Raw genomic sequence first — 20,381 nt, 5'->3', positions numbered from 1 at the left:
ACCAAGAGATTTTTTAATTTAAGTACCACAAAACAAATAATAAATGATAAAATAATAAACTTTAATAGGCTATAAACATTGTTTATCATATGATTTACTTTTTTAATGTACTTTTGAATAACTTAATTTTAAGAATAACTTAAAATTACCAGGACATTATCCAGTCATTTTTAATGACATTTCTGTTAACCCTAAAACACAAAGCAATGAAGTTCAACATTCAAGTAAACACCTGTAAAAAATAAATAAATACAGAACATTCTGTCAAATTAATACAATACATCCTGCCCTATTTTTTTAATGGATTTTTTAGAGTGTAAACAAGACAAAAATTTCATTTCCGAGTCACTGACGTACAAAAAAAGGATTGTATATTTCGTGTAAATAAATAAAAAAATAAATGATTGGTTTATTGCAAATATTCCCATTTGATTCACTCTAGAGTTTTCTGGCATCTATTTCTGATTGCTGATTTTTCCCCGATTTGGCAACACTGTACAAGGCCTGGTCTTGGCAAGACTTCCACGTCTTGTATTCTGCATGCATCCGATCCAAACGGGCGTTGTGATGACTACGCTTCAGTGAGCACATTGGGAGGACAAAGAAGGTCTTTGTGTGTAAGAGCACAATTACTGGTCCTCAAGCCTGAGGAATCAGCTTAATACTAATGAAGCAACATGAAAAGATTTTGTTAGGATATTGAAAATAAAGAGGACAACATTACCATGATATTTGACAGCTTTATTCAATGACTCATTTTTATATATATATATAAAACAACGATTATGCTTACATCTTTAAGTCTCATCTGATTGGTAATGAGATATCAATGAGATTATCAGGTGGTATCACTACCTATCTTTTAATCTGATAATTTGTATTACATAAAAAAGATGAAATAAAAAACTACTTCATTGTTTAAATCTTGCAGCTTTTTAATAGTTAATTAACTTTTATAATATGTAAAACTAAGATGTTTTCCCCCATCACATTCCATACTTTTCAATAACTTCCTTGGCCAGCGAAATGTAGGCATTCATGGCATCCTCATTTGACATACCTGTTGGAGAAAAGAGTGAAGAATGAAGAAGACTATATGAATCAAGCCATCATCAGAAACATTTGAAGGGTCTTATATAACCTTCTGAGAACAAATCTCAATACAATTTACATATTAATACAAACAAGTGCAGTACATGTGATTACTGAGCAAGCATTACATTCTGTCTATTGCAAAACCATCTTAACTGCTTGAAAATAATGAAAATGTTGACTGAAAAAAAAAAGGATCTATTTTTTTTTCTTACCTTTCCTTAAATTCCATGCCTCCCATTTGGCTTTCCCTTTCATATCCAGTATTCCAGGTTTATCTGCACAAAACAGACAATATACATTTGCAATTATTAGATTGAGCTGTCAAGCTCAGAAGTATGGTTTAATAATAAAAAATATATATATATAACTATAATAATAATACAACAATCACCGATATTAATGTCCCCAATGATAGCTTGCTTGTAGAAGCCATACAAATCCCGCAGCTCCTGGTCATTAGGTCTGGTCTTCACTTTCTTTACATCCTCTGCATATTGCTCAAATTCAGCCTATATAGCCACAGACATTATGACTTAATTTTTTCCCCAGCAATCCGATAATAATATAATCAAGCTCTAATTTGTATCTGATTACACCTAACATATCCTGACCCATTTTGCCCCACTAAGCACTAATGGGAATAATGCATTATGCATAGTGATTAAGATGCATCATGCATTATTCCCAGACTGTATGGAGCCTATTGTTTAGTATTACAAAGAACTAACAATTGTGTGTGCCAACATGAATGGACTTTGTGCCCATATAAACCTATAGGCTATATCGGTAAAAGAAGAAGAAATAAAGAATTGTTTGTGGATAGTCTATATATCGCGAAACTTTTAATAGCCTACATCAAGAATGACGTAATACATTCCCTAGCGCACATCCAGAAGCAACAGGTGAGGTGAAAACAGTACGCGCGCGATGCTGGATGCGTAATATACGCCTTAGCACACGAGGAACATGACATTAGCTCTTGTGTGTACAGTGGAATATAATACAGCATAATAGTAATACAGTGTTCGTAATCTTTAACATCCTACCTATATTTACTCAGCAGCTGACTTAAAGGAATATCCAACAGGTTGGAATTCACGCGTTACATCGACAAACGCAAGGAACGTGAAATGATATGAAAAGAAATCAGTGCAGTTAAATACCTTCAAAGTCATTTTCTTAGGCGAGTATGGTGCGGCTGGGCGCGTCAGCTGAAGCGTAGCGTAGATGTACTGATGAATAGCCTACAGTTTACGATGACACCGCGCGGAGCTCCAGTGCGCTGAGGTGAGGCTGAGCGCTGATTGGCTGATGGAACGTCCGAGGGCAAGTAGTGCTCACTGCAGAGCCAAATGGCGTCAAGCTCCTCCTCTGTGGATGTAATTGGTGCAGGAATAGAGTTATGGGTGGTTGGACGTTCTAGCTCCACCCATTACACTCAAAACTTCACCAACTGGCAGGTATCTGTTTGCAGGTTCAGTATACTTTGGGTAAAACGGTCTTTTAATGGACTTAACCATTTTAATCACAAATCAGTGGTCAGGAAATATTGTAGATAAAGCATGGAATAGCCTTTCCCAGGGGTGTAGTTTGTGTGTGTGTGGGGGGGGGGGGGGGGGGGGGGGGGGGGGGGGAGGAGGTAACCCCCCCAGTATTCAAAGCCATCAGTTACAACCCACCCAATACAATACAACCACACCGTTCAACCCCCCCAAAGTTTAAACCAAATCTACACCCTTGGCCTTTCCTGACTTGCAGACAGCTTTTTACACGAAGAAGAGTCGTTGTCCCACTCAACTTCAAAGTAGAGTAGTTGAAAAATGTCTCCTATGTTTGAGTTTAGTAAGACCAAATATCACTAGAGTTCAAATCTGGACTCTTATCAGGCCAAAACATGAGCCTGATGGACTTGTTCTCAAACCACTTCTTGGTTGTCTTTGCAGTTAAGGCAGGAGCATTATCTTGTTGAAGAATAAAATCTGATCATTCCTCTTTAGATAACAACGTTTCATTGTTTGAAGCAAGCCATTCTGCAATATTTCCTTGTTCTCATCAAAGTATTAACCTCCTGAGACCCAAGCACAGACTTTTGCCCACTGTAGTGGACGTTATTTATTAGCGAATATCTCAGTTTGGATGTCCTGTAAAGACCAAATTCAGGGCTTTTCAGAGATACCAAAGGTTTGGAAGTTTCACAATGACAACTTGGTTTTTAAATATGTTTGACATTGATTGAATGATCAAATTTAGCACTCTTCTGGAAATATGATAATATTTTGTAATTATTATTTAAATCTGAATAATTTTCAAATTGTTTGTCATTAATCAACATCTCAGGAAAATGTTATGGGGTTTCAAATCAGAATATGACTTTCTCTTACGAAACAGGACATCCATTTTTATACGTCCACTGTAGTGGACACCAGGACTTAAAGCATGTAAATCAGATATTTTGGGAGATACGCAATAGGTGAATAGGGAAATAAATTATCAATATTACTAGTATGAAATATTAGATATTCTTATGTAAATGTTGCCAATTATTACTCCCATTATTACATTTTTTTTTTTTCATTACGTTGCTCCAAGAACACATTAATATGCAAATTAGATACAATATATCAATGCATTGTATAGAATGGGAAAAGCCGCTTATGGCCATTTTACACATATATCGCATAAAGTAAAACCGTATATCAAATCATTCCGTTATATTTTTCATAACATAGTTGAGAATCATCTTTATACAATGTTTGGTTAAAGAAAATTTTGAATAAAAAAAAATCCATTGTTTTTGCCTATACATGTCTATTCATGCCTGATGTCCAATACAGTGGACAATGCATAACATATGAATAAAATAGATTTTTTTTCAAGATTTTTTCTCCATTTGTTACTTATGCTTCAAGTAATGTAATGACAATAAAAAAAGAAAAACTAATTTCACAAACCTTTTTTTTTTCTCTGGGTCTCAGGAGGTTAAATGACTTTTCACAGTGAACCAGCTCACCAACACTCTAAAAATGGTGCTATAATACTAAAAGTGGTTCTTTGCCTCATAATCATATAGGGGAACTACTTTAAGTGCTGTGTAGCACCAAATTTTGTTGCTTCAGTGGTTCTTCACCGGGTCTTTGGGATGACTGAGGTGCTATATAGCACCACTGCTGTACAATGAACCTGTTAAGCCCCTTTAAAGGTTCTTTACGAGCCAAAGAACCACTGTTGGTGCTGTTTAGCTTCATTTTTGTTGAAGAAATAAAATGCGATATGGCACCTCTTATGGGTTCTACATGATTACGAAATGCTCCTCATACAATGATACCTCTTCCTCCATGCTTCACTGTTGTAGAGATGCATTTATTATCATATTTCTTACCAGATTTCTGAAGACACAGCTCTGGAGCCTCATTCGTTTTTCAATGTGATTCATCACTCCATGTTCTGCCAAAAACTTCATTTTGTCTTTGGCTTTTTTTCTATCTATTTTGTTTTGAGACAGCAATGGCTTTTTAAGTAGTGCATTTGCTTAAATTTAGCTAATTTCCTGACCAATAATTTGTTTTGAAGGCTTAGTGTTTAGCCATATTTGCCAGAAAAAAATCTTGATAGATATAAAGAATAGATATAAAATGTATGTATGTAGTAGATAGTTTATTCTTTACTTTATGTCTTTATCAGTTTACAGTTGAACAAACAATAGCTGTGAAGTTATATTGATAATTTGTAGTACCTGAACCGACTAGATATTAAAGGATTAGTTTACTTTCAAATTAAAATTTCCTGATAATTTACTCACCCCCATGTCATCCAAGATGTTCATGTCCTTCTTTCTTCAGTTGAAAAGAAATTAAGGTTTGTGATGAAAACATTCCAGGATTTTTCTCCATATAGTGGACTTCAATGGAGCCCAAACGGTTGAAGGTCAAAATTACAGTTTCAGTGCAGCTTCAAAGTGTTCTACACGATCCAAGTGTATTACTGCCCTCCACAGGTCAAAGTTTGAACTAATTGTTATATACTTGCACTAACATATTGTATATCACAATTTAGTTAAACTTTGACCTGTGGGGGGCAGTAATAGACTTAGCAGTGTCTACACTGCTGGAATTCAAATAGAGAAGAAGAAGAGAGCTAGTTCGAGATGAGCATTCATGGTTAAAACGTATAAAATGTTTTTTTTAGAAAATGAGCGATGGTTTCTCTAGATAATGACCCTTATTTCTTGTCTGGGATCACTGTAAACTGTAATTTTGACCTTCAACCGTTTGGGCTCCATTTAAGTCCACTATATGGAGAAAAATCCTGGAATGTTTTCATCAAAAACCTCAATTTCTTTTCAACTGAAGAAAGAAAGACGTGAACATCTTAGATGACATGGGGGTGAGTAAATTATCAGGAAATTTTAATTTGAAAGTGAACTAATCCTTTAACGTCAGGCCTTTTTATGACTGAACAGCTCTGTCCTTCAGGAGGCTACAGATAGTCAGTCGCTAGATGGCAGTGTGAATGTTGAACTATTTATTGTGTGACCACCGAAAAAGACCTTTAAAAACAACATGTCTGCGCACAGAGAAATGTGCACACGCTGTGGAAGTGAAACCTTGTTTTAACGGGCGAAATCTTGATTTCAGGCTGTTTATTAGGTTTGTATAACTCATACTTATGTGTCTTGGTCCATATAAAATACAATATAACAAGTTTTGTTGCTGTAATTTTGTTTATTTAGTTTAATGATTTAGAATTTTGCTTAAAAGCTCAGGTTTCCAGAAAGAATGTCTACCCCACGGGCAACGAAGAAAGAAAAAAAGAAGCCCACACCAGTGAAAACATCTCTGGTTAGCCCGTACAATCTACGATGGTTACCGCTGGCACATGACGGCAAGCGATTAATACTGGACACGTTAAAAACCAAAATTTCCGATCTTGGGCTTCAGAAACGACGTGTCAATAGGTTCCGCGAGTGGGGAAGCAGAAGGAGGTCAAGAAAAAAGACATCAAATCCCACGGAGGATCAAAAGCTAGCTCCTGAAACCGCCGAGAGTGGACAAACCCTCTCTAAGCCCACCGAACCGTGCTGGACCAATCCGGCCGTGAGGAAACAGCTTGCCATTGGCATCAACGAGGTCACCAAGGGCTTGGAGAGGAATGAACTGAGTTTGGTGCTTGTGTGTAATTCGGTCAGGCCAGAAGACATGACATGGCATTTAATCCCGCTGAGTGTTACGAGGTCGGTGCCCGCCTGTCAGGTGCCCGATCTGAGCGACAGTCTCTCGGGGCTGCTGGGTCTCAAGTGCGTCCTCGCGCTGGGATTCAAACGGGATGCCGCAGCGTTCGAGGATGTGGTCCGAGAGATCACGTCCCTGATTGTGCCCCTCAAGGTAGCTTGGATTCAGAGGAATTCAACACCGACAGCCGAAGAAAAACACACAGATACAGAAAAGGGACAGAAGAGGAAATTAGAAGATATGTCAGATGAAGCCAGCGACGCCTCTCCTTTAACCCTCCAGCCTCTGAAAGTGAAGAAAATCATCCCGAATCCAACAAAAATCAGAAAACCGAAAAAGAAAGAAAAGAAAAAGTGCTTATCAAGTGTTTAGCCTGTGCTCTATAAATGCAGGTTACTATTTAGGTTGATTGGACACATGCTAGGTGTATTATTTACAAAAGTTTGTTTGATGGTTATGGAGAGGAAAAAGACCCAAGTGGATTGTTTTATATATTTGGATGCTTTTATTCAGTCAAATATCCATGCTGGTATACCTTGATGTATATTTTTGACAATTAGTTATTTGGGTGGACTGTCATGTTTAACATGGTGCTGGTACATATTCCCATCAGTTCCAACCTGCAATGGAATTCAATAAAAATACTGTCTTCAGAAAGAGAAAGCTGATCATTTAAAACTACACAATTTGACATTTAAAAAACAACCTCTCTGAAATAAGGCAAGTACTTTGGGTGTTCTCACCATAACCCATAAGTTCTTAAACCATACAGATTGGGGGGAAAAGAAGTTTCATGCTCATTTCATATGGCAAGCCTTAGAAAAAACATATGCAAACTGACATTCGCAAAAGTGCCCTGGATGTTATTGAACGAAACCACCGGTTGAAATGTGGGACTTTGAGAGAAGTACCTTTCTTTTTAAGCATGTCTGGATGTGCGCTTATTTAAAAGCATATTGTAGATTCAATTACATTAAAGCAAACCATGACAAGATAAGCTGTAGTAACACAAAATAAGCTTCTGATATACAATAATTTTGTTCACATTTCATTACGTCCAACCAGTGATTGTAACTGAACAGCGAGCAAGCTTTCCTGACCACATGACCTTTAACTCCTTGTGCTTAAGTATAGCAAAATTACCAGGGCCTGATCGCAAATGCACCATTTGAACGAGGTTATGGTTTCAATGCAGAGAATACTGACAGAATAAAAAAAAAAAAAAAAAAAAAAAAAATGAACAATAAAATGGAACATGTAACTTAAATACAATTCTAAATATCAGAATTGTTTTACTAAAATTATAATTTAAAAACACTAGATGGTAAAGAACAGAAACGGGTGGGAAAAAGAAGCTACTTAAGGTGTGATGATCATGCCTTCATGAAACAAAATGTAAATGAATTCAAAAGTCTAAATATTTCTTTTGGACACACAAAACCTAAATAAAAAAATATTCTTAAAAATGCACCTCAGAGCAAACTGGCCGTTTTATAAACAAATAAATGTTGTGCTTTGAAATACAATACATTCTTCCACATGTGTAACCATTTACGCTCCCCCTCCCTCCCCTCGCACAGACAGCAGGAACTCTGAACGGTATATGACTTCAAAGGCAGCTCCATAGAAAAGACTTTGGATTTCGACCCCGTTCCTGTTCCGTTGTAAACCTCACAACACAAAATAAATATCTGGCATTAAATGTACAGCTTGCTAATTCACACAAATGTATCAACACTCCTTCGTAATACAAAACAAATGAACAAAAAGACAAAAACCATGGGATTAAACATGTTCTGCGAGAGGATACAGATTGCATGTTAAGGAAAATAAATGAACACTACGTGTATGAGTGTATACAGCTTGCGGATGTGTTTGACCTTGATAAATGTTTCTCACATTCTCAGAAAGAGAGTCAAAAGACGAAGAGAAAGGAGGGGAGACCCCTCAATAACTGAAACAAGACCTAAGAGAGCTGCACAACATAACTCATTCACTTTGAATGGATGTCAGTTTTTCCTCTTTATATAGACTACGTCCAAGTCAGAGAATTCGAGAAGGACCTCTGAATCGGTCGGCATCCAACACGAAGCAGCCAATTACTGTAAAACAAGGCCAACCTGCGGAAAATGGAGAAGTGAATTAAAACACATTCCAATTATCATCGTGTATTTTCAGCAGTTATACGACTTATTTTATCTCTAAACAGAGAAAGGATTAAGAAGCATCAAAACTAGGATTTAAAGGGGTCATCATGACATGATCTTCTGACACATAAGAGGTCTCTGTACCATTAAAACATGCTGCAAGATTCATAGCTTAAAATGTCCTCATTATAAACAAAGCATGTATTTAATCTTGTTTTGATATAGCAGGATCTGGCGTCACATGGGCAAATACATGTGCATATGACTGCCTCCAGAGCAAGACATTAGGCTTGTTAGACTTCATGCAGCGCTGCGCAGACCGATCGGACCTGCACAAGCTTTGATGACGACACAGCTGTTCCATGATTGGCCAGATTCAACACATGACAACGATCATGTGTTTTGTACTTATTCTGAAATCTTCAGTTCCACTAATCCTCACAAATCTATATTTTTATGACAGTATAAGCCCTTTTCATGTTTTCGCAATGTTATATTGTGTCATGTTTATCAAAATAAAAAAAATAAAAAAACTTAGACCCCACTACATTGGTATTTAAATAATATATGCTTATGTTGAACTTTATTTTTGTAAAAAGAGACACTGTAAGCAGTACATAAAGTATTGAATGAAAATGTCTCAGAAACAGTGTATTAGTCAAATATTGCATTTATTTCACTTCAGCTATGATAAAGTATGCAAACACAGCGCAAGTGTCACTACGGTAAGCAGAAAGTGTCCGACTTCACATCTCTTTTTTTTTTTAGCTCCTCCCCGCCTGCATGCGGTTACTCTCGCCGATCGGTTGCATCCAGCCGCAGCCGATGTCAAACATACCCAACAATGAATAGTTATATGTAACTGCACCATAAGCCCCGCCCACTGGCATTCAGTCACTTAAAGCTGCTTTATGTAAGAATGACAGCTAGTGGTTGGGTGCTGCAGTCTAAATTCAAAATATTGTTTTCCCCGCCCCCTCCTCCTCAGACTCAACGCTCTCGTGGGTTGCCAGTTTGAAGACACGCAACAGGAGTGAGCTCAATTGACATTGGAAGGCGAGGAGACTTACACGCTGTAAGATAATTAGTTGATTTATTGATTTATGATGAGTTGATATCGTGTTTTAATATGCTCCTGTTCATAGAGATTTTTAGATGGATGCTAAAGCTTTTTAGGTCAGGTAGAATCTGCGATCTCTGACCCAGTTTGTTCACTGGCTTCCATGGCTGCAATTCGCTGCATGCGTTTCCGCCAACTGGCAACCCGGGGTGGCGAAATACTAATGGGTAAATTGGCAATGTGCGGTCTTGCACAGACCAAAACAAAAACAGACATTCCGACACGGAACGCACATTTCAAAGTAAAATAACTGGCTGTAGCAATGGTTTTCAGAGAAATGAGTATGTGAACTCAGCATGTTTAATAAATATCTACAGTCAAAAACTTACATAGAGCACCTTTAATGGCTGTCATTGGCCTACACTGGATGTGAGCGCTGCATTGCATCAAAAGCAAATAGAACCCATTCTATTTGCTTTGTAATTGATGGTTTTATATAGATAATGTTTTCAAAACCCTTACTTGTGTGCAACAGCAATTGGGCATTGACACTGCTTATTATGCAATGACATTAGCCAATCATAACTGTGGCCGTTTACTGACAAGCCTTAAAATGGATCATTTCAGACAGAGGGTCAGAATGAAGGTTGAAAATCAATTTTCACATTTTCTTTTTTTTTTAATTAAAAAAAAATATATGAATTTCTAAAATCTATAAAAATTAATATTAAATTTATTATAAGTGAACCACAAGGAACATTAAAATAATAAAAAAAAATTATGTCAAGACCAAAAAAGCTATCATTTATAAATATTATATGAATCTTACTTTCTCTGGGTCCATGGGAGGGCATTTCCAGTTGTACAGGTAATACTGCAGGTTACCATCACCAATCCCAAACTTGAGTTTTTCCAAGAAAGTCTTATTGTCCATTAGATCCAGTGCATTAAAAACATCAAAACCTTTCTGTCGCCCAAAACATCCCGAAAAAACAAAGGGAATATGAATTAGAATATATGAAGGCACAATTTAACAACAAATCATTAGTAATCATCCATTAAGAACACAATAAAATAATCTTTGTCTTGGGTTTACAAACTCATTTTAATTGTGATCATACCAGTTTGGCTAGGATAAGAGCATCATTCATCAGGTCTATGAGCGGCGTCTCTGTATGGACATTGTAAAAGGAATAAGCGGCCTTCAGACTTTTGTGCAGCGGATGATGCATCACTGTAGATGGCAGGGTGTAGAAACTGATGAAGTCCGTTAGCATCCCACCAGAACCCTTTGAAGGAAGGAGAGTTATGTGAAGGAGTACAATAATATGAAGTAAAGCAGAGTACTGGACGTAGAGATGAATGCTCCAGAGGGTACCTCGACTACATAAGTGTCAATGATGTTCTCCTGCGGTAGGAACCAGTGCTTCACCTCCTCTTCCCCCATGACAGGGCGCAGGTGGAACCGGCTCAGGTATTTCTGCAGCAATGCTGTCACCTGCTTCACATCCCCCTCTCCCATCGACCTCAAACCAGGGGTACGAGTGCTCTAAAGAAAAATACAAAAACGAAATTGGAGAACATTTAAAGGGAAAAAAGCATATGCGTTTGGAACAAAACCCCCCAAAAAACTTTCATTTCTAGATGCACTTTCCATTAAGAGGGTTCTTTTTGAATAAGGGCCAGGACTTTTATTTTGAAAATGACAAAAAGGTTTACATCAGGTAATCTGTAGAGCTTCATTGTCCGTTGTAGTGTCATGTTTCTGCTGAGGTGGGAAAACTTAACCTCCACGAGCTTTCTGGGGTTTAGAGAGCGATGCCAGTATCTGAAAAGATACAGATATATAAACAGGTTCAATCTCACAGAAGTGCCTCTAATAACCCAAATGAGAGCAATTTACACAAATCGATGATTTAGTGCTGTAGCAATCCAGCTGGATTTGGTACCTGCATGTAGAAACAGGTTTGGGCAGGACCACACCAGCAGTGTACACAGCTTGGAAAATTCCTTCTAAATTGACCCGCCGCGTGATCTCTCGGATTAGCACAGGAGCGACACGCTTTGAGCGCAATTTTTTATGCACACATAGGAAGTTAATCTCCACCATCGTCTTCAACCTTTGGAAGCAAAGAGAATTAGTGCTATAGTGAGGGTTGAAACAAAGAACAACTCTCAGAATTTACAAACAGAAATGGTAAAAGTGGTTTAAAAGTTGCTTCTGGCACAGGCATTGATGTGATTTGATGTCTCACACTCACGTGTCATAGATGTGAATGTCTGCAGGAATGGCACTGATGAACCCAACCAGCTTCTTATTGGATGAGACCCTGACACCACAGTGCCACTGAGGCAGCCAACCTGGCGGACGTAGTGCCCTTACAGTGAAAGAGATCAAATGATACTGTTATACATCTCAATAATGTCATATGTTAAACCTGCATACAATGCACTGCTATAAAGGCATTATCTCAGATTAGCAGATTATAATGCAAACCATCAGACAATCACTTACCATTTCAGAAAGTTAGGAGAATAGTCAAATCTAAACATGTTGTCATCATCCTCAACATAATTTTCATTCAGCAAAGTGTATAATTCCTTCAGCTACAAGGTAGAAAAGAGAAAATATCATGATTTTTGTTATGCATAGGACTATTTTGTATCTCAATGTATAGCAAAAACACAGTATAAGCACTTTATACACTAACATTCAGTCAGTCATTTCGCACATACGTACCACTTCAGCATTGCTAAGATCCAGTGTGTCCCACATAAAGCCCTGCGGGAGGGAATATGGCTCTTGTCTGATATTTTCTTTATCTGGCTCAATTGGTCCATGAGTAGTCACCACCTCATCTGCAAAGCAGAGGGAGCTCTTTAAGTCTTTCAGTGTTGTTTATCTATGTAAAAATAATATGACGTAAAGCAGGGATTCACAATTTTTTTGTCAGCCAAACCTCTTGAAGTACCCCCTTAGATTTTTAAGTTAATATTTCATTAATTCAAAAACACATTTGCATTTTCATGATTCTGTGTTGTTGGTTAATGGTCACATGACATGCAGGTAAACTAATAAAATAATTAAGCTTTTATTAAGTGTTTTATTTTGATTATTTTTATTTTAGATTAATTAATTCATTTATTTAAACCAGGGGGTTGTGAACCCTCCCTTTGGGAAACTGATGTAAAGGACAATGAACATATTATTGCAAAATATATCACACCAGGATGATCATTAATGTATCAATCTCTTGGTGTTGACCATCTGACTGTACCTTATCAAGCTTTTTAAACAACTACTTAAATAAGCAAATATTAATTCAGTATAATATTACAAAACATTTCTATTCCAAATAAATGAATAAACTTTCTATGCATCAAAAAAATCCTGAATACATATATACACACAACTATTTTCAACATTTATAATAATAAAAAAAAGTTTCATGAGCAGCAAATCAGCAAATTAAAATGATTTCTGAAGGATCATGTGACACTGAAGACTGGAGTAACAGCTGATGAAAATTCAGCTTTGCCATCACAGGAATACATTACATCTTAAAATATATTCAAATAGAAAACAGTTATTTTAAATTGTAGTAATATTTCACAATACTACTGTTTTTTACTGTAAATAAAAGCAGGCTTGGTGAGCATAAGTGACTTCTTTAAAAACAAAAAAACCAACAAAAAAAACTTGCCGACCCCAAACTTTTGAACGATTGTGTAACTAAACATCTTGTGCTTGTGCTTTCATTTGTGATGCTGAGCTTGCGTTTTCTGAATAAACCATCAGTTGAATACAACACTGTTTAAGGATTAATATAAGATACGGACTGTTTCGAATTTGCCAAGTTTTGCAGTGTTGCAATCAAACACGTGCAGAGGTGACGTATGACTCACTGAGTTTGGGCACAGGCTGAGTGTCCCAGAACTGGTACTTGTGCTTTGTGGCCTCGTCTATGTTTTTGGCTGGACCCTGACAGGTGGACAGGAGCTCCATAGCTCTCTGAATGTCCTGCAGTTTCTGCATTGGAATGGCAGGGTTCTGGGACAGGAATAGAGTGAAGTCAGCTTTTTATGTTCAACAAAACAGCCTTTTTGCCAACATTATACAGTCAGTGCATTATACAAAGCAGAAACCTTGATCTCCTGAGAATCAGAGGCAGAGTCAGACTTGGTTCCTCCTGAGCTTGGTTTCTCCTTCTTTCTCTTTTGTTTCTTCTTTTTCTTCTTTGCACCAAGATCACCCCCAGGACTCCTTAACAAAATAACACCTTTCAAATGCCAGATATACCTTACTAACAATGCATACAACCGTTTCTGAGATTCAAAGACAAGCATGACAGGTGAAAGTGTCATGTCTGCTTATAACAGTAGACTGGAGGGTGAATGTCAGAGCCTTAAACCATAAAAACAAGTGTCAGTCCGTTCATAAAAGCAGGTCAAACTTTATTGGGCTTCCTGAAGGATGTTAGTCTGCCTGACAACAACAGAGCCGTTATCATCATCCTCGGTCCTTGAGCTGACAAAGATGCTCGACTGCAATGCTGCTCAGCTCATAAAGAGGATCAAGCGTGTTTGTATTGTTCAGAGATGATGAAGACACACTAATGAAACGAGGCGGATGATTTCCACTGCCTTTATGTAAATATGAACAACAATGGCGACTTAGAAACCACACAGACTAACAAATATGTTCAGAAATATAGTAAAGAAGAGATGGAGGACTTGTCTGACTGCTGAGCTCAAATAAATGCTTCATTAATATCGAGCTAGCTAGAGCTAACTATGTTGCAAACGCTGCATAAAGTAAATGTCGACATTTACCTATGCTATTTTAAATGCGTAAATATAACGCTATATATCTATTACACAATTAACGAGCTATCATGTTAGCAGACTTGTTTAAAATACAGTAATTCTCCTCCTGGATACCTGGTTGCTAAGCTAACCGTTTGTTTACATCTCTGTAGCAGTTAAACGGCGACGGCTTGCCGCGGCTAATCCTCGCACAAACAGCAGCTCTTCAGCGCGTGCTCACCCCTGCATGTGCTCATTTTCCTCCTCGTTGTCTCCGTCGATGCCGCAGGTGTCCTGGTCGTCCAGCTCCAGGCTCTGCTGGCTGGCCGCGGACTCGCTGTCCTCCGCCATCATGGATGAATCTGCTGCAAATCCTCACGACAAAACCACTTAATAAAAACCACGGAAAACAGCACCGTCTACCGATTATTGCCACGAACAGCTCGTGGGAGTGTAAATGGAGAGGACAGGCTAACGTGATAATATGCACACCTCCTCAGGGTCCATTAATGGATTTAAAATGTTTTTTTTTTTTATTGATTAGTGAAACTATTTTTATGAACACTGCTTGGACTAAAGGACTTTGTAAGGAAGAATGTGACAAGTTAATTATAGTGACAAAATTAAAACGTGAATGTCGTTTAATAATATAATAATATTATAAGCTAATAATAACAAAATGTGTAATACAAAAACACAGTAGTATTTATTCACAATGGAATGTATTTTTCTAAAAGTACTCATTAAAAAATTTAATTACAAATAATTAAAAGGCTTAATAAAACAACAGCTTGCAATTAAAAGTTATAAAATATTCAATTTAAAAAAATGGTGCTTTGCAATGTTGTGTAACTTGTATTTAACAATTTGTGAGTAGAAACTCCTCCATAACCGTTTTGCCTGAAATATTTTAAATATTTCCCAGATAGTTAAAAGGATATCAAACAAGGTCACGTTATGATAAATCTGCACCGCATGATGTAGTTAAAGCCTTTAACTTAAAAGGTATAAATAAAAATTACACAGACACACACTTTTATATATATATATATATATATATATATATATATATATACACACACACACACACACACACACACACACCCCCAAAAAAAAAAAAAACCTGTCAAACGTTTGGAAATATTCTTCAAAATAGTCTCTTATGCTCATTTAATTAATCAAAATACAGTAAAACAGTAATATTGTGAAATATTATTTAAAATTAATCTTTTAATGCATTAAAAAATGTAATTTATTCCTGCGATGGAAGAGCTGCATTTTCAGCAAGTAATTTTGGTCCCACTTTATATTAAGTGGCCTTAACTACTATGTACTTACATTTAAATTAATTATTTGATACAATGCACTTATTGTGTACATACATGTTTTTACATTGTACTTATATTTTAAAAACACCTGCACGTAATTACATCTGTAATTAATTTCTGTAATTACATTTATAATTACACTGTTGACCCATCCCACCTACCCATACCAGCAAAGCTTTCCCTAACCTTACCCGTATTCCACCTCAATAGCAGCAAAAGTGTTTTGCAATTCAATATGAACCCAATAAGTACAATGTACTTATTTTTTGATGTAAGTACATAGTAGTTAAGGCCACTTAATATAAAGTGGGACCGTAATTTTTATTCATAATCAGTCGGGATATGTCACAGGTGTTGTTGGGCTGCTTGACTCATCATAACATGACCAAAATGGTTCTTGTGTTTAATTGTATTCCATCAGAATTAGATATGTTGAAAAATAATGTTCAATAGTGTTGATTTGTTTTTTGGCTTTATTGGGATAATAATAGGCCTGAATTATAATACAAGCAACCAGTCCAGACATTCAAAGTAGTTTGCTGAAGAGCCGAGTGACACAAGGGTTCTTACCAAGTGGTTACCCTGGCAACATATCAGACCTTCAACAGCTTTCCAATAACATCGCTTTCAGTCCTACATCAGTACATACACACACCGCATAGTATGTCTACAGCAGACACACAGATATACCGAGCAACAAACACTCACATGAGCATAAACAACTGGGTGAATGAATATGTACATACATACAAGAAAAAAAGAGAGAGCAGATTCATAAAATGCACTGAACAGAGTGGGATCCAACAGTCTGAGACTACTAGTGAAAATGATTGAACAAAAATTTTGTTTGTTTTTTTAAATTAAAAATAATAATTTAAAAAAATATTTAAAAAAATAATCATATTTATGACAAATACTGTCAGTATAACAATTTGACTATAGTTGTATTAAAAAAAGTATTCGGTATATCCTCTTTTTGCTTCAATAAAAGCAGCATTCGAGTTGCATAAAGACATTTGCATATTTGATTAGTGACCTTTATCGAATTGTGAACACATCAACTACTAACTGTTTTAGTTTGTCAAAATCTTAAATTAGAATCTGAATCCCAGATTTTCAGTGTGGTATCAGACTTTTGGACCCCACAGTATATCCAGATCCAACATTAAAACACTTAACACGCATACAATGAGATCAAAGGGGGTGCAATATATCGTGAAAAACATCAAATTATATGAATAAACTGATAAGGGTTTAAAGGAAAAGGACATCTAATGATGGATATAAATGATTACTAGAAAGGCACTTAAGACAAAAACAACAGTTTGGGAAAGAAAAGCTGGTGGCTGTTTATGTGAGTGAGTGTGTACTTTGAATCCAGTCTGAATGTGCCGTCCACTGCACTCACACACTAAGGCAAGTCCAAACCAAAATAATTACAATAACAATACAACATACATTGAAATTAAAATACAGTGGTTAAAATAAAAAAAGGCATCTAAAGCTACATGATCCTTCAGTTTAAAGCAATGCATAGTGTTTTGTTTTCTTTTACAGGTGGGTCTGCTTGTCTGAAGTCCACTAGCAATGTTGGCAAAAGTCCTACTGTTACGCTACAGTCGCAAGAAATTGAAAATCACATTTGAAAATCACCAAAGCTAAAATGACTGATTAACAGGAACAAATGGTGCATTATGTAAACTTATTTGGTTTCACAAAGCTTCAGCTGTATTCTACTCATGAATGCATGATACCAATAAAACTAAAAATGGGTGAGATTTAGATTGTAGATCCCATTATAGTGGTTTTATGTGTTTTAACCCATTAAGATGTGGAAGACATTCCACCGGTCATCCCATAAAATGTCCAAAAATAAGTGCTGGGAAACACTTAGTGGTATAGTTGCAGTGTACACATGTTGCCACTAGATGTCATATTGCTCAAAAACAGCAGCATCTCATAAAGCTTAAACAACATTTCACCTTCAATACAATGGCTTGCGATATTTTTTTTTGCTGAAAGTGTATGTCTGAAAAGCCATAGCATTTGTGCATTAGATTGGTAGTATTTAATGGTGTTTTTTTGCTTGGAAACTTCAGTTTGTTCTTCCTCATTCAGTCGTGAGGCAGAGCAGCTCCAAAAATTATTTGTGCTATGGCTTTTTTGGCTTTCATTGCCACAGGCAAATAGCCACGCACAGACCTGCGCTCATAAGGCAACTCCATTCAAAGTCCAGAAAGGGACCACAGGGGAAGCACATAAAGAGACAGTTTGCCAAAAAAATTAAACATCTGTCATTTACTCACACTTAAAACATTTCAAACCTGTATGACTTTTCATGTTCCACAGGAGAAAGTACAACACTTATCTGTTTTCACTGACTTTCACTGTATAGACAAACAGACATTTAAAGGATCAGTTCACTTTCAAATGAAAATTATCCCAAGCTTTACTCACCCTCAAGCCATCCTAGGTACATGTGACTTTCTTCTTTCTGATGAACACAATCGGAGATATGTTAATAAATATCCTGACGCATCCAACTGACGCATTTCAAACTAAAGTTTGAAACATGGGATCACGAAGAACGGGACCTTTAATAATATAACTCCGATTGTCTTCATCAGAAAGAAGAAAGTCACATACACCTAGGACGGCTTGAGGGTGAGTAAATCTTGGGGAAATTTTCATTTTAAAGTGAACTAAGTTTGTGTCCCGCAGAATAAAGAAAGTCATACAGGTTTGGAACGACATGAGTGTGAGCAAATGATGAATTTTTATTTTTGGGTAAACTACCCCTTTAAAATACATGTCATTTTAGGTTAAAGGCCAGTAATGGTCGCTCCTCTCTTTTTTGCCACGGACTCTTCTTGTTCTCGTCTTCACCACCTTCATCAGGCACAACCAGGTTGTCTGGCCGGCTGCTGCTCATGTGCATTTGAGTCTCCTCAGTCCTAAAAACCTCGCTATCTGTCCCCGTCTCCTCTGCTGTCTCAACCACAGGATCAGGGAGAGGAGGTGGTGAAGGAAGCTCAGGTGGAGGTGTCGGGGGCGACAAAGTCCCTTCATCTTCCTCCTCCCTCTCTTTTTCCTGCAATAAACCCCCAAGAGAGTGTTCTTCAGGGCTGCAGACTGGTGTGGGGCTACCACTGCTCTCTGCATTAGCATTTGAATCCTCTACAAACACTAGCGGCGTATATCCAACCACCGGCACTGTGGGCTGAGCCACAGCTTGAGCTTTAACCCTGATTTTATCACGAACACGCCGCCCTGGTGTGATGTCGCTCATATCAACCCCAGAGTCCAGACTGGCGTCATTGCTTCCGACACAACTGCTGTTACATCCTGCCCTCTGCAGGTCGATGTAGGAATGGCGGATGTGCGCGTTGGAGCGGCCGTCCAGTGACACGAACCAAGCTCTGGGGTGGGGGAGTGGCTTTCCTCCCCTGAGTTCCATCAAAGTCTTTTCGGCCAAAAGCTGATCTTCTCCGTTCATCTGCACTACGTCCAGGCCCGCCTGACTGAGAGAGTTGGGGATGGAGAGATCGGCAGGAAGAGCAGCTGTCTGCAGCGTCCACTCCTCCGCTCCTCCGCCTCGGTTGTCCCCCGTCCCTTGTGGCCCACCTTCTTGCTCTCCTTTGCCCCATGGATGCGGTACTTGGCCCTGGGGCTGATGACACGCACTGAGCTCCGCCTGAATGCTTTCCAATTCACTCTGTTCGTCCGACTGCAAAAGCAGCGCCTGGCCCGACAGAGGGTGTGTCCCTGGAAGTCGCATGTAGTGGGCGGGAATAACGAGGGTGGGCCGAGCCTTGCGGTACGTCTCTTCCCCGTGGTTGACTTGCAATTCGGAGGTGCAGCAGAGCAAGGCTCCAGGTCGGGGAAGTGGGGTGGGACGCTCCAAATGGTCTACAGAGCGGGACAGCATGTATTCAGCTGCCCTCCGCTCGATTCCTTGCTCCCGTTCTGGGGATCCAGTGGGACTTGCAGCTGAAACGGGAGAGAGACGGGGATCTCGTAGGCTCGATTTACTCTCCGAAGAGAGACGTCCCGCAGAGGTGGTGTGATGCAACGGGTGGGGGGATGAGGATGAGACGGACATGTGGAGGGGATGGACAGATGAAGTCGTGATAGACGTATAGCTTCGCCGATACTCCCCGCGTCCTGCCGGGGAATCGTAACCCTCGGAGGATTGTTTGAACAAGCTGATTTGAGGGGAAATATCTCTACTGAGTGTTTATAGTGGTTGGATCCCCGGCTATGGAGCTCGCCATGTGAAGCTGCAAGCTCATTGGTGGAGGAGTCGTAGGGGGTGGGTTTAAGCATAGGCGTGTGCATGTCCGGCTCTGCCCCACTGTGGTCTAGGTGAGTCTCACTGATGAGGTTCAGGTGGGACATGGAAGTAGCCTGGTCTCGTTTAGAGCCATCCAAAGCAGAGGACAGAGTGAACTTCCTGTGGGCAGGCCGCAAGCGGGTACACTTCCTCCTGAAAGCACAGAAACTTGTTTAACTTCTCAGAAACATTAAGGGAAGATCTTGACCACTGAGGTCACTAAATATCAATACGCTTATTAAACAATCACACTCTTGCTAACAATCTTGACTTTTCATCTGAAAATCAATTTTTTTGTCATTGGACAACAGTGGTCTGTGAATTAATTTTATGTTTGATATTAAATGTTTTTAATATCTATTTGATAATGGGCTATTTTTGGGC

The 20,381-nt window shown here is 38.3% G+C and overlaps 4 protein-coding genes across 5 annotated transcripts in view; 1 reads left to right on the top strand and 3 right to left on the bottom strand.

Annotated features, from left to right (window-relative positions):
* Positions 1 to 726: 726 nt before the first annotated feature.
* acbd7 (acyl-CoA binding domain containing 7) lies at positions 727 to 2,415 on the bottom strand. Its single transcript, XM_048153114.1, has 4 exons — positions 2,259 to 2,415; positions 1,487 to 1,604; positions 1,308 to 1,370; positions 727 to 1,060 (listed from the first exon to the last, which is right to left on the bottom strand). The coding sequence occupies exons 1-4, from the start codon at positions 2,268 to 2,270 to the stop codon at positions 987 to 989; spliced, it is 267 nt and encodes an 88-aa protein (XP_048009071.1). The 5' UTR covers positions 2,271 to 2,415; the 3' UTR covers positions 727 to 986.
* Positions 2,416 to 5,587: 3,172 nt separating this feature from the next.
* On the top strand, positions 5,588 to 7,560 carry rpp38 (ribonuclease P/MRP 38 subunit). Of its 2 annotated transcripts, none has more exons than XM_048152951.1 (2): positions 5,588 to 5,741; positions 5,853 to 7,560. In XM_048152951.1, exon 2 carries the CDS (start codon positions 5,871 to 5,873, stop codon positions 6,693 to 6,695), a length of 825 nt encoding a protein of 274 aa, XP_048008908.1. In that variant the 5' UTR covers positions 5,588 to 5,741; positions 5,853 to 5,870; the 3' UTR covers positions 6,696 to 7,560. The 2 variants fall into 2 exon arrangements, with proteins under 2 accessions (XP_048008908.1, XP_048008907.1); XM_048152950.1 differs by having other exon boundaries at positions 5,612 to 5,741; positions 5,858 to 7,560.
* On the bottom strand, positions 6,806 to 14,794 carry nmt2 (N-myristoyltransferase 2). The gene is made up of 12 exons (XM_048152949.1): positions 14,578 to 14,794; positions 13,677 to 13,794; positions 13,437 to 13,581; positions 12,271 to 12,389; positions 12,046 to 12,137; positions 11,792 to 11,908; positions 11,480 to 11,650; positions 11,250 to 11,358; positions 10,909 to 11,079; positions 10,652 to 10,819; positions 10,360 to 10,497; positions 6,806 to 8,443 (listed from the first exon to the last, which is right to left on the bottom strand). Exons 1-12 carry the CDS (start codon positions 14,688 to 14,690, stop codon positions 8,423 to 8,425), a joined length of 1,482 nt encoding a protein of 493 aa, XP_048008906.1. The 5' UTR covers positions 14,691 to 14,794; the 3' UTR covers positions 6,806 to 8,422.
* Positions 14,795 to 18,344: 3,550 nt separating this feature from the next.
* The window catches only part of fam171a1 (family with sequence similarity 171 member A1), a 35,406-nt gene continuing 33,369 nt past the window's right edge, over positions 18,345 to 20,381 (bottom strand). The window contains 2 exon segments of the mRNA XM_048153206.1: positions 18,345 to 19,891; positions 19,894 to 20,150. Of these exon segments, the coding sequence (XP_048009163.1) occupies positions 18,477 to 19,891; positions 19,894 to 20,150 (1,672 nt within the window). The 3' untranslated portion in view covers positions 18,345 to 18,476.

This window comes from Megalobrama amblycephala, linkage group LG13, assembly GCF_018812025.1.
Source record: "Megalobrama amblycephala isolate DHTTF-2021 linkage group LG13, ASM1881202v1, whole genome shotgun sequence".
NCBI classification, from domain to species: Eukaryota; Metazoa; Chordata; class Actinopteri; order Cypriniformes; family Xenocyprididae; genus Megalobrama; species Megalobrama amblycephala.
This window is presented reverse-complemented; position numbering and strand designations above follow the sequence as displayed.

Coding starts and splice junctions, on each gene's coding strand:
- nmt2 (XM_048152949.1), bottom strand. CDS start 14,690: ATGATGGCGGAGGACAGCGAGTCCGCGGCCAGCCAGCAGAGCCTGGAG. Junction 11,909..12,045: donor TCTCCTAACTTTCTGAAATG/GTAAGTGATTGT, acceptor TTTCACTGTAAG/GGCACTACGTCCGCCAGGTT. Junction 10,820..10,908: donor TTGACACTTATGTAGTCGAG/GTACCCTCTGGA, acceptor CTTCCTTCAAAG/GGTTCTGGTGGGATGCTAAC.
- rpp38 (XM_048152951.1), top strand. CDS start 5,871: ATGTCTACCCCACGGGCAACGAAGAAAGAAAAAAAGAAGCCCACACCA.
- acbd7 (XM_048153114.1), bottom strand. Junction 1,371..1,486: donor CATTGGGGACATTAATATCG/GTGATTGTTGTA, acceptor TGTTTTGTGCAG/ATAAACCTGGAATACTGGAT. Junction 1,061..1,307: donor GGCATGGAATTTAAGGAAAG/GTAAGAAAAAAA, acceptor TTTCTCCAACAG/GTATGTCAAATGAGGATGCC.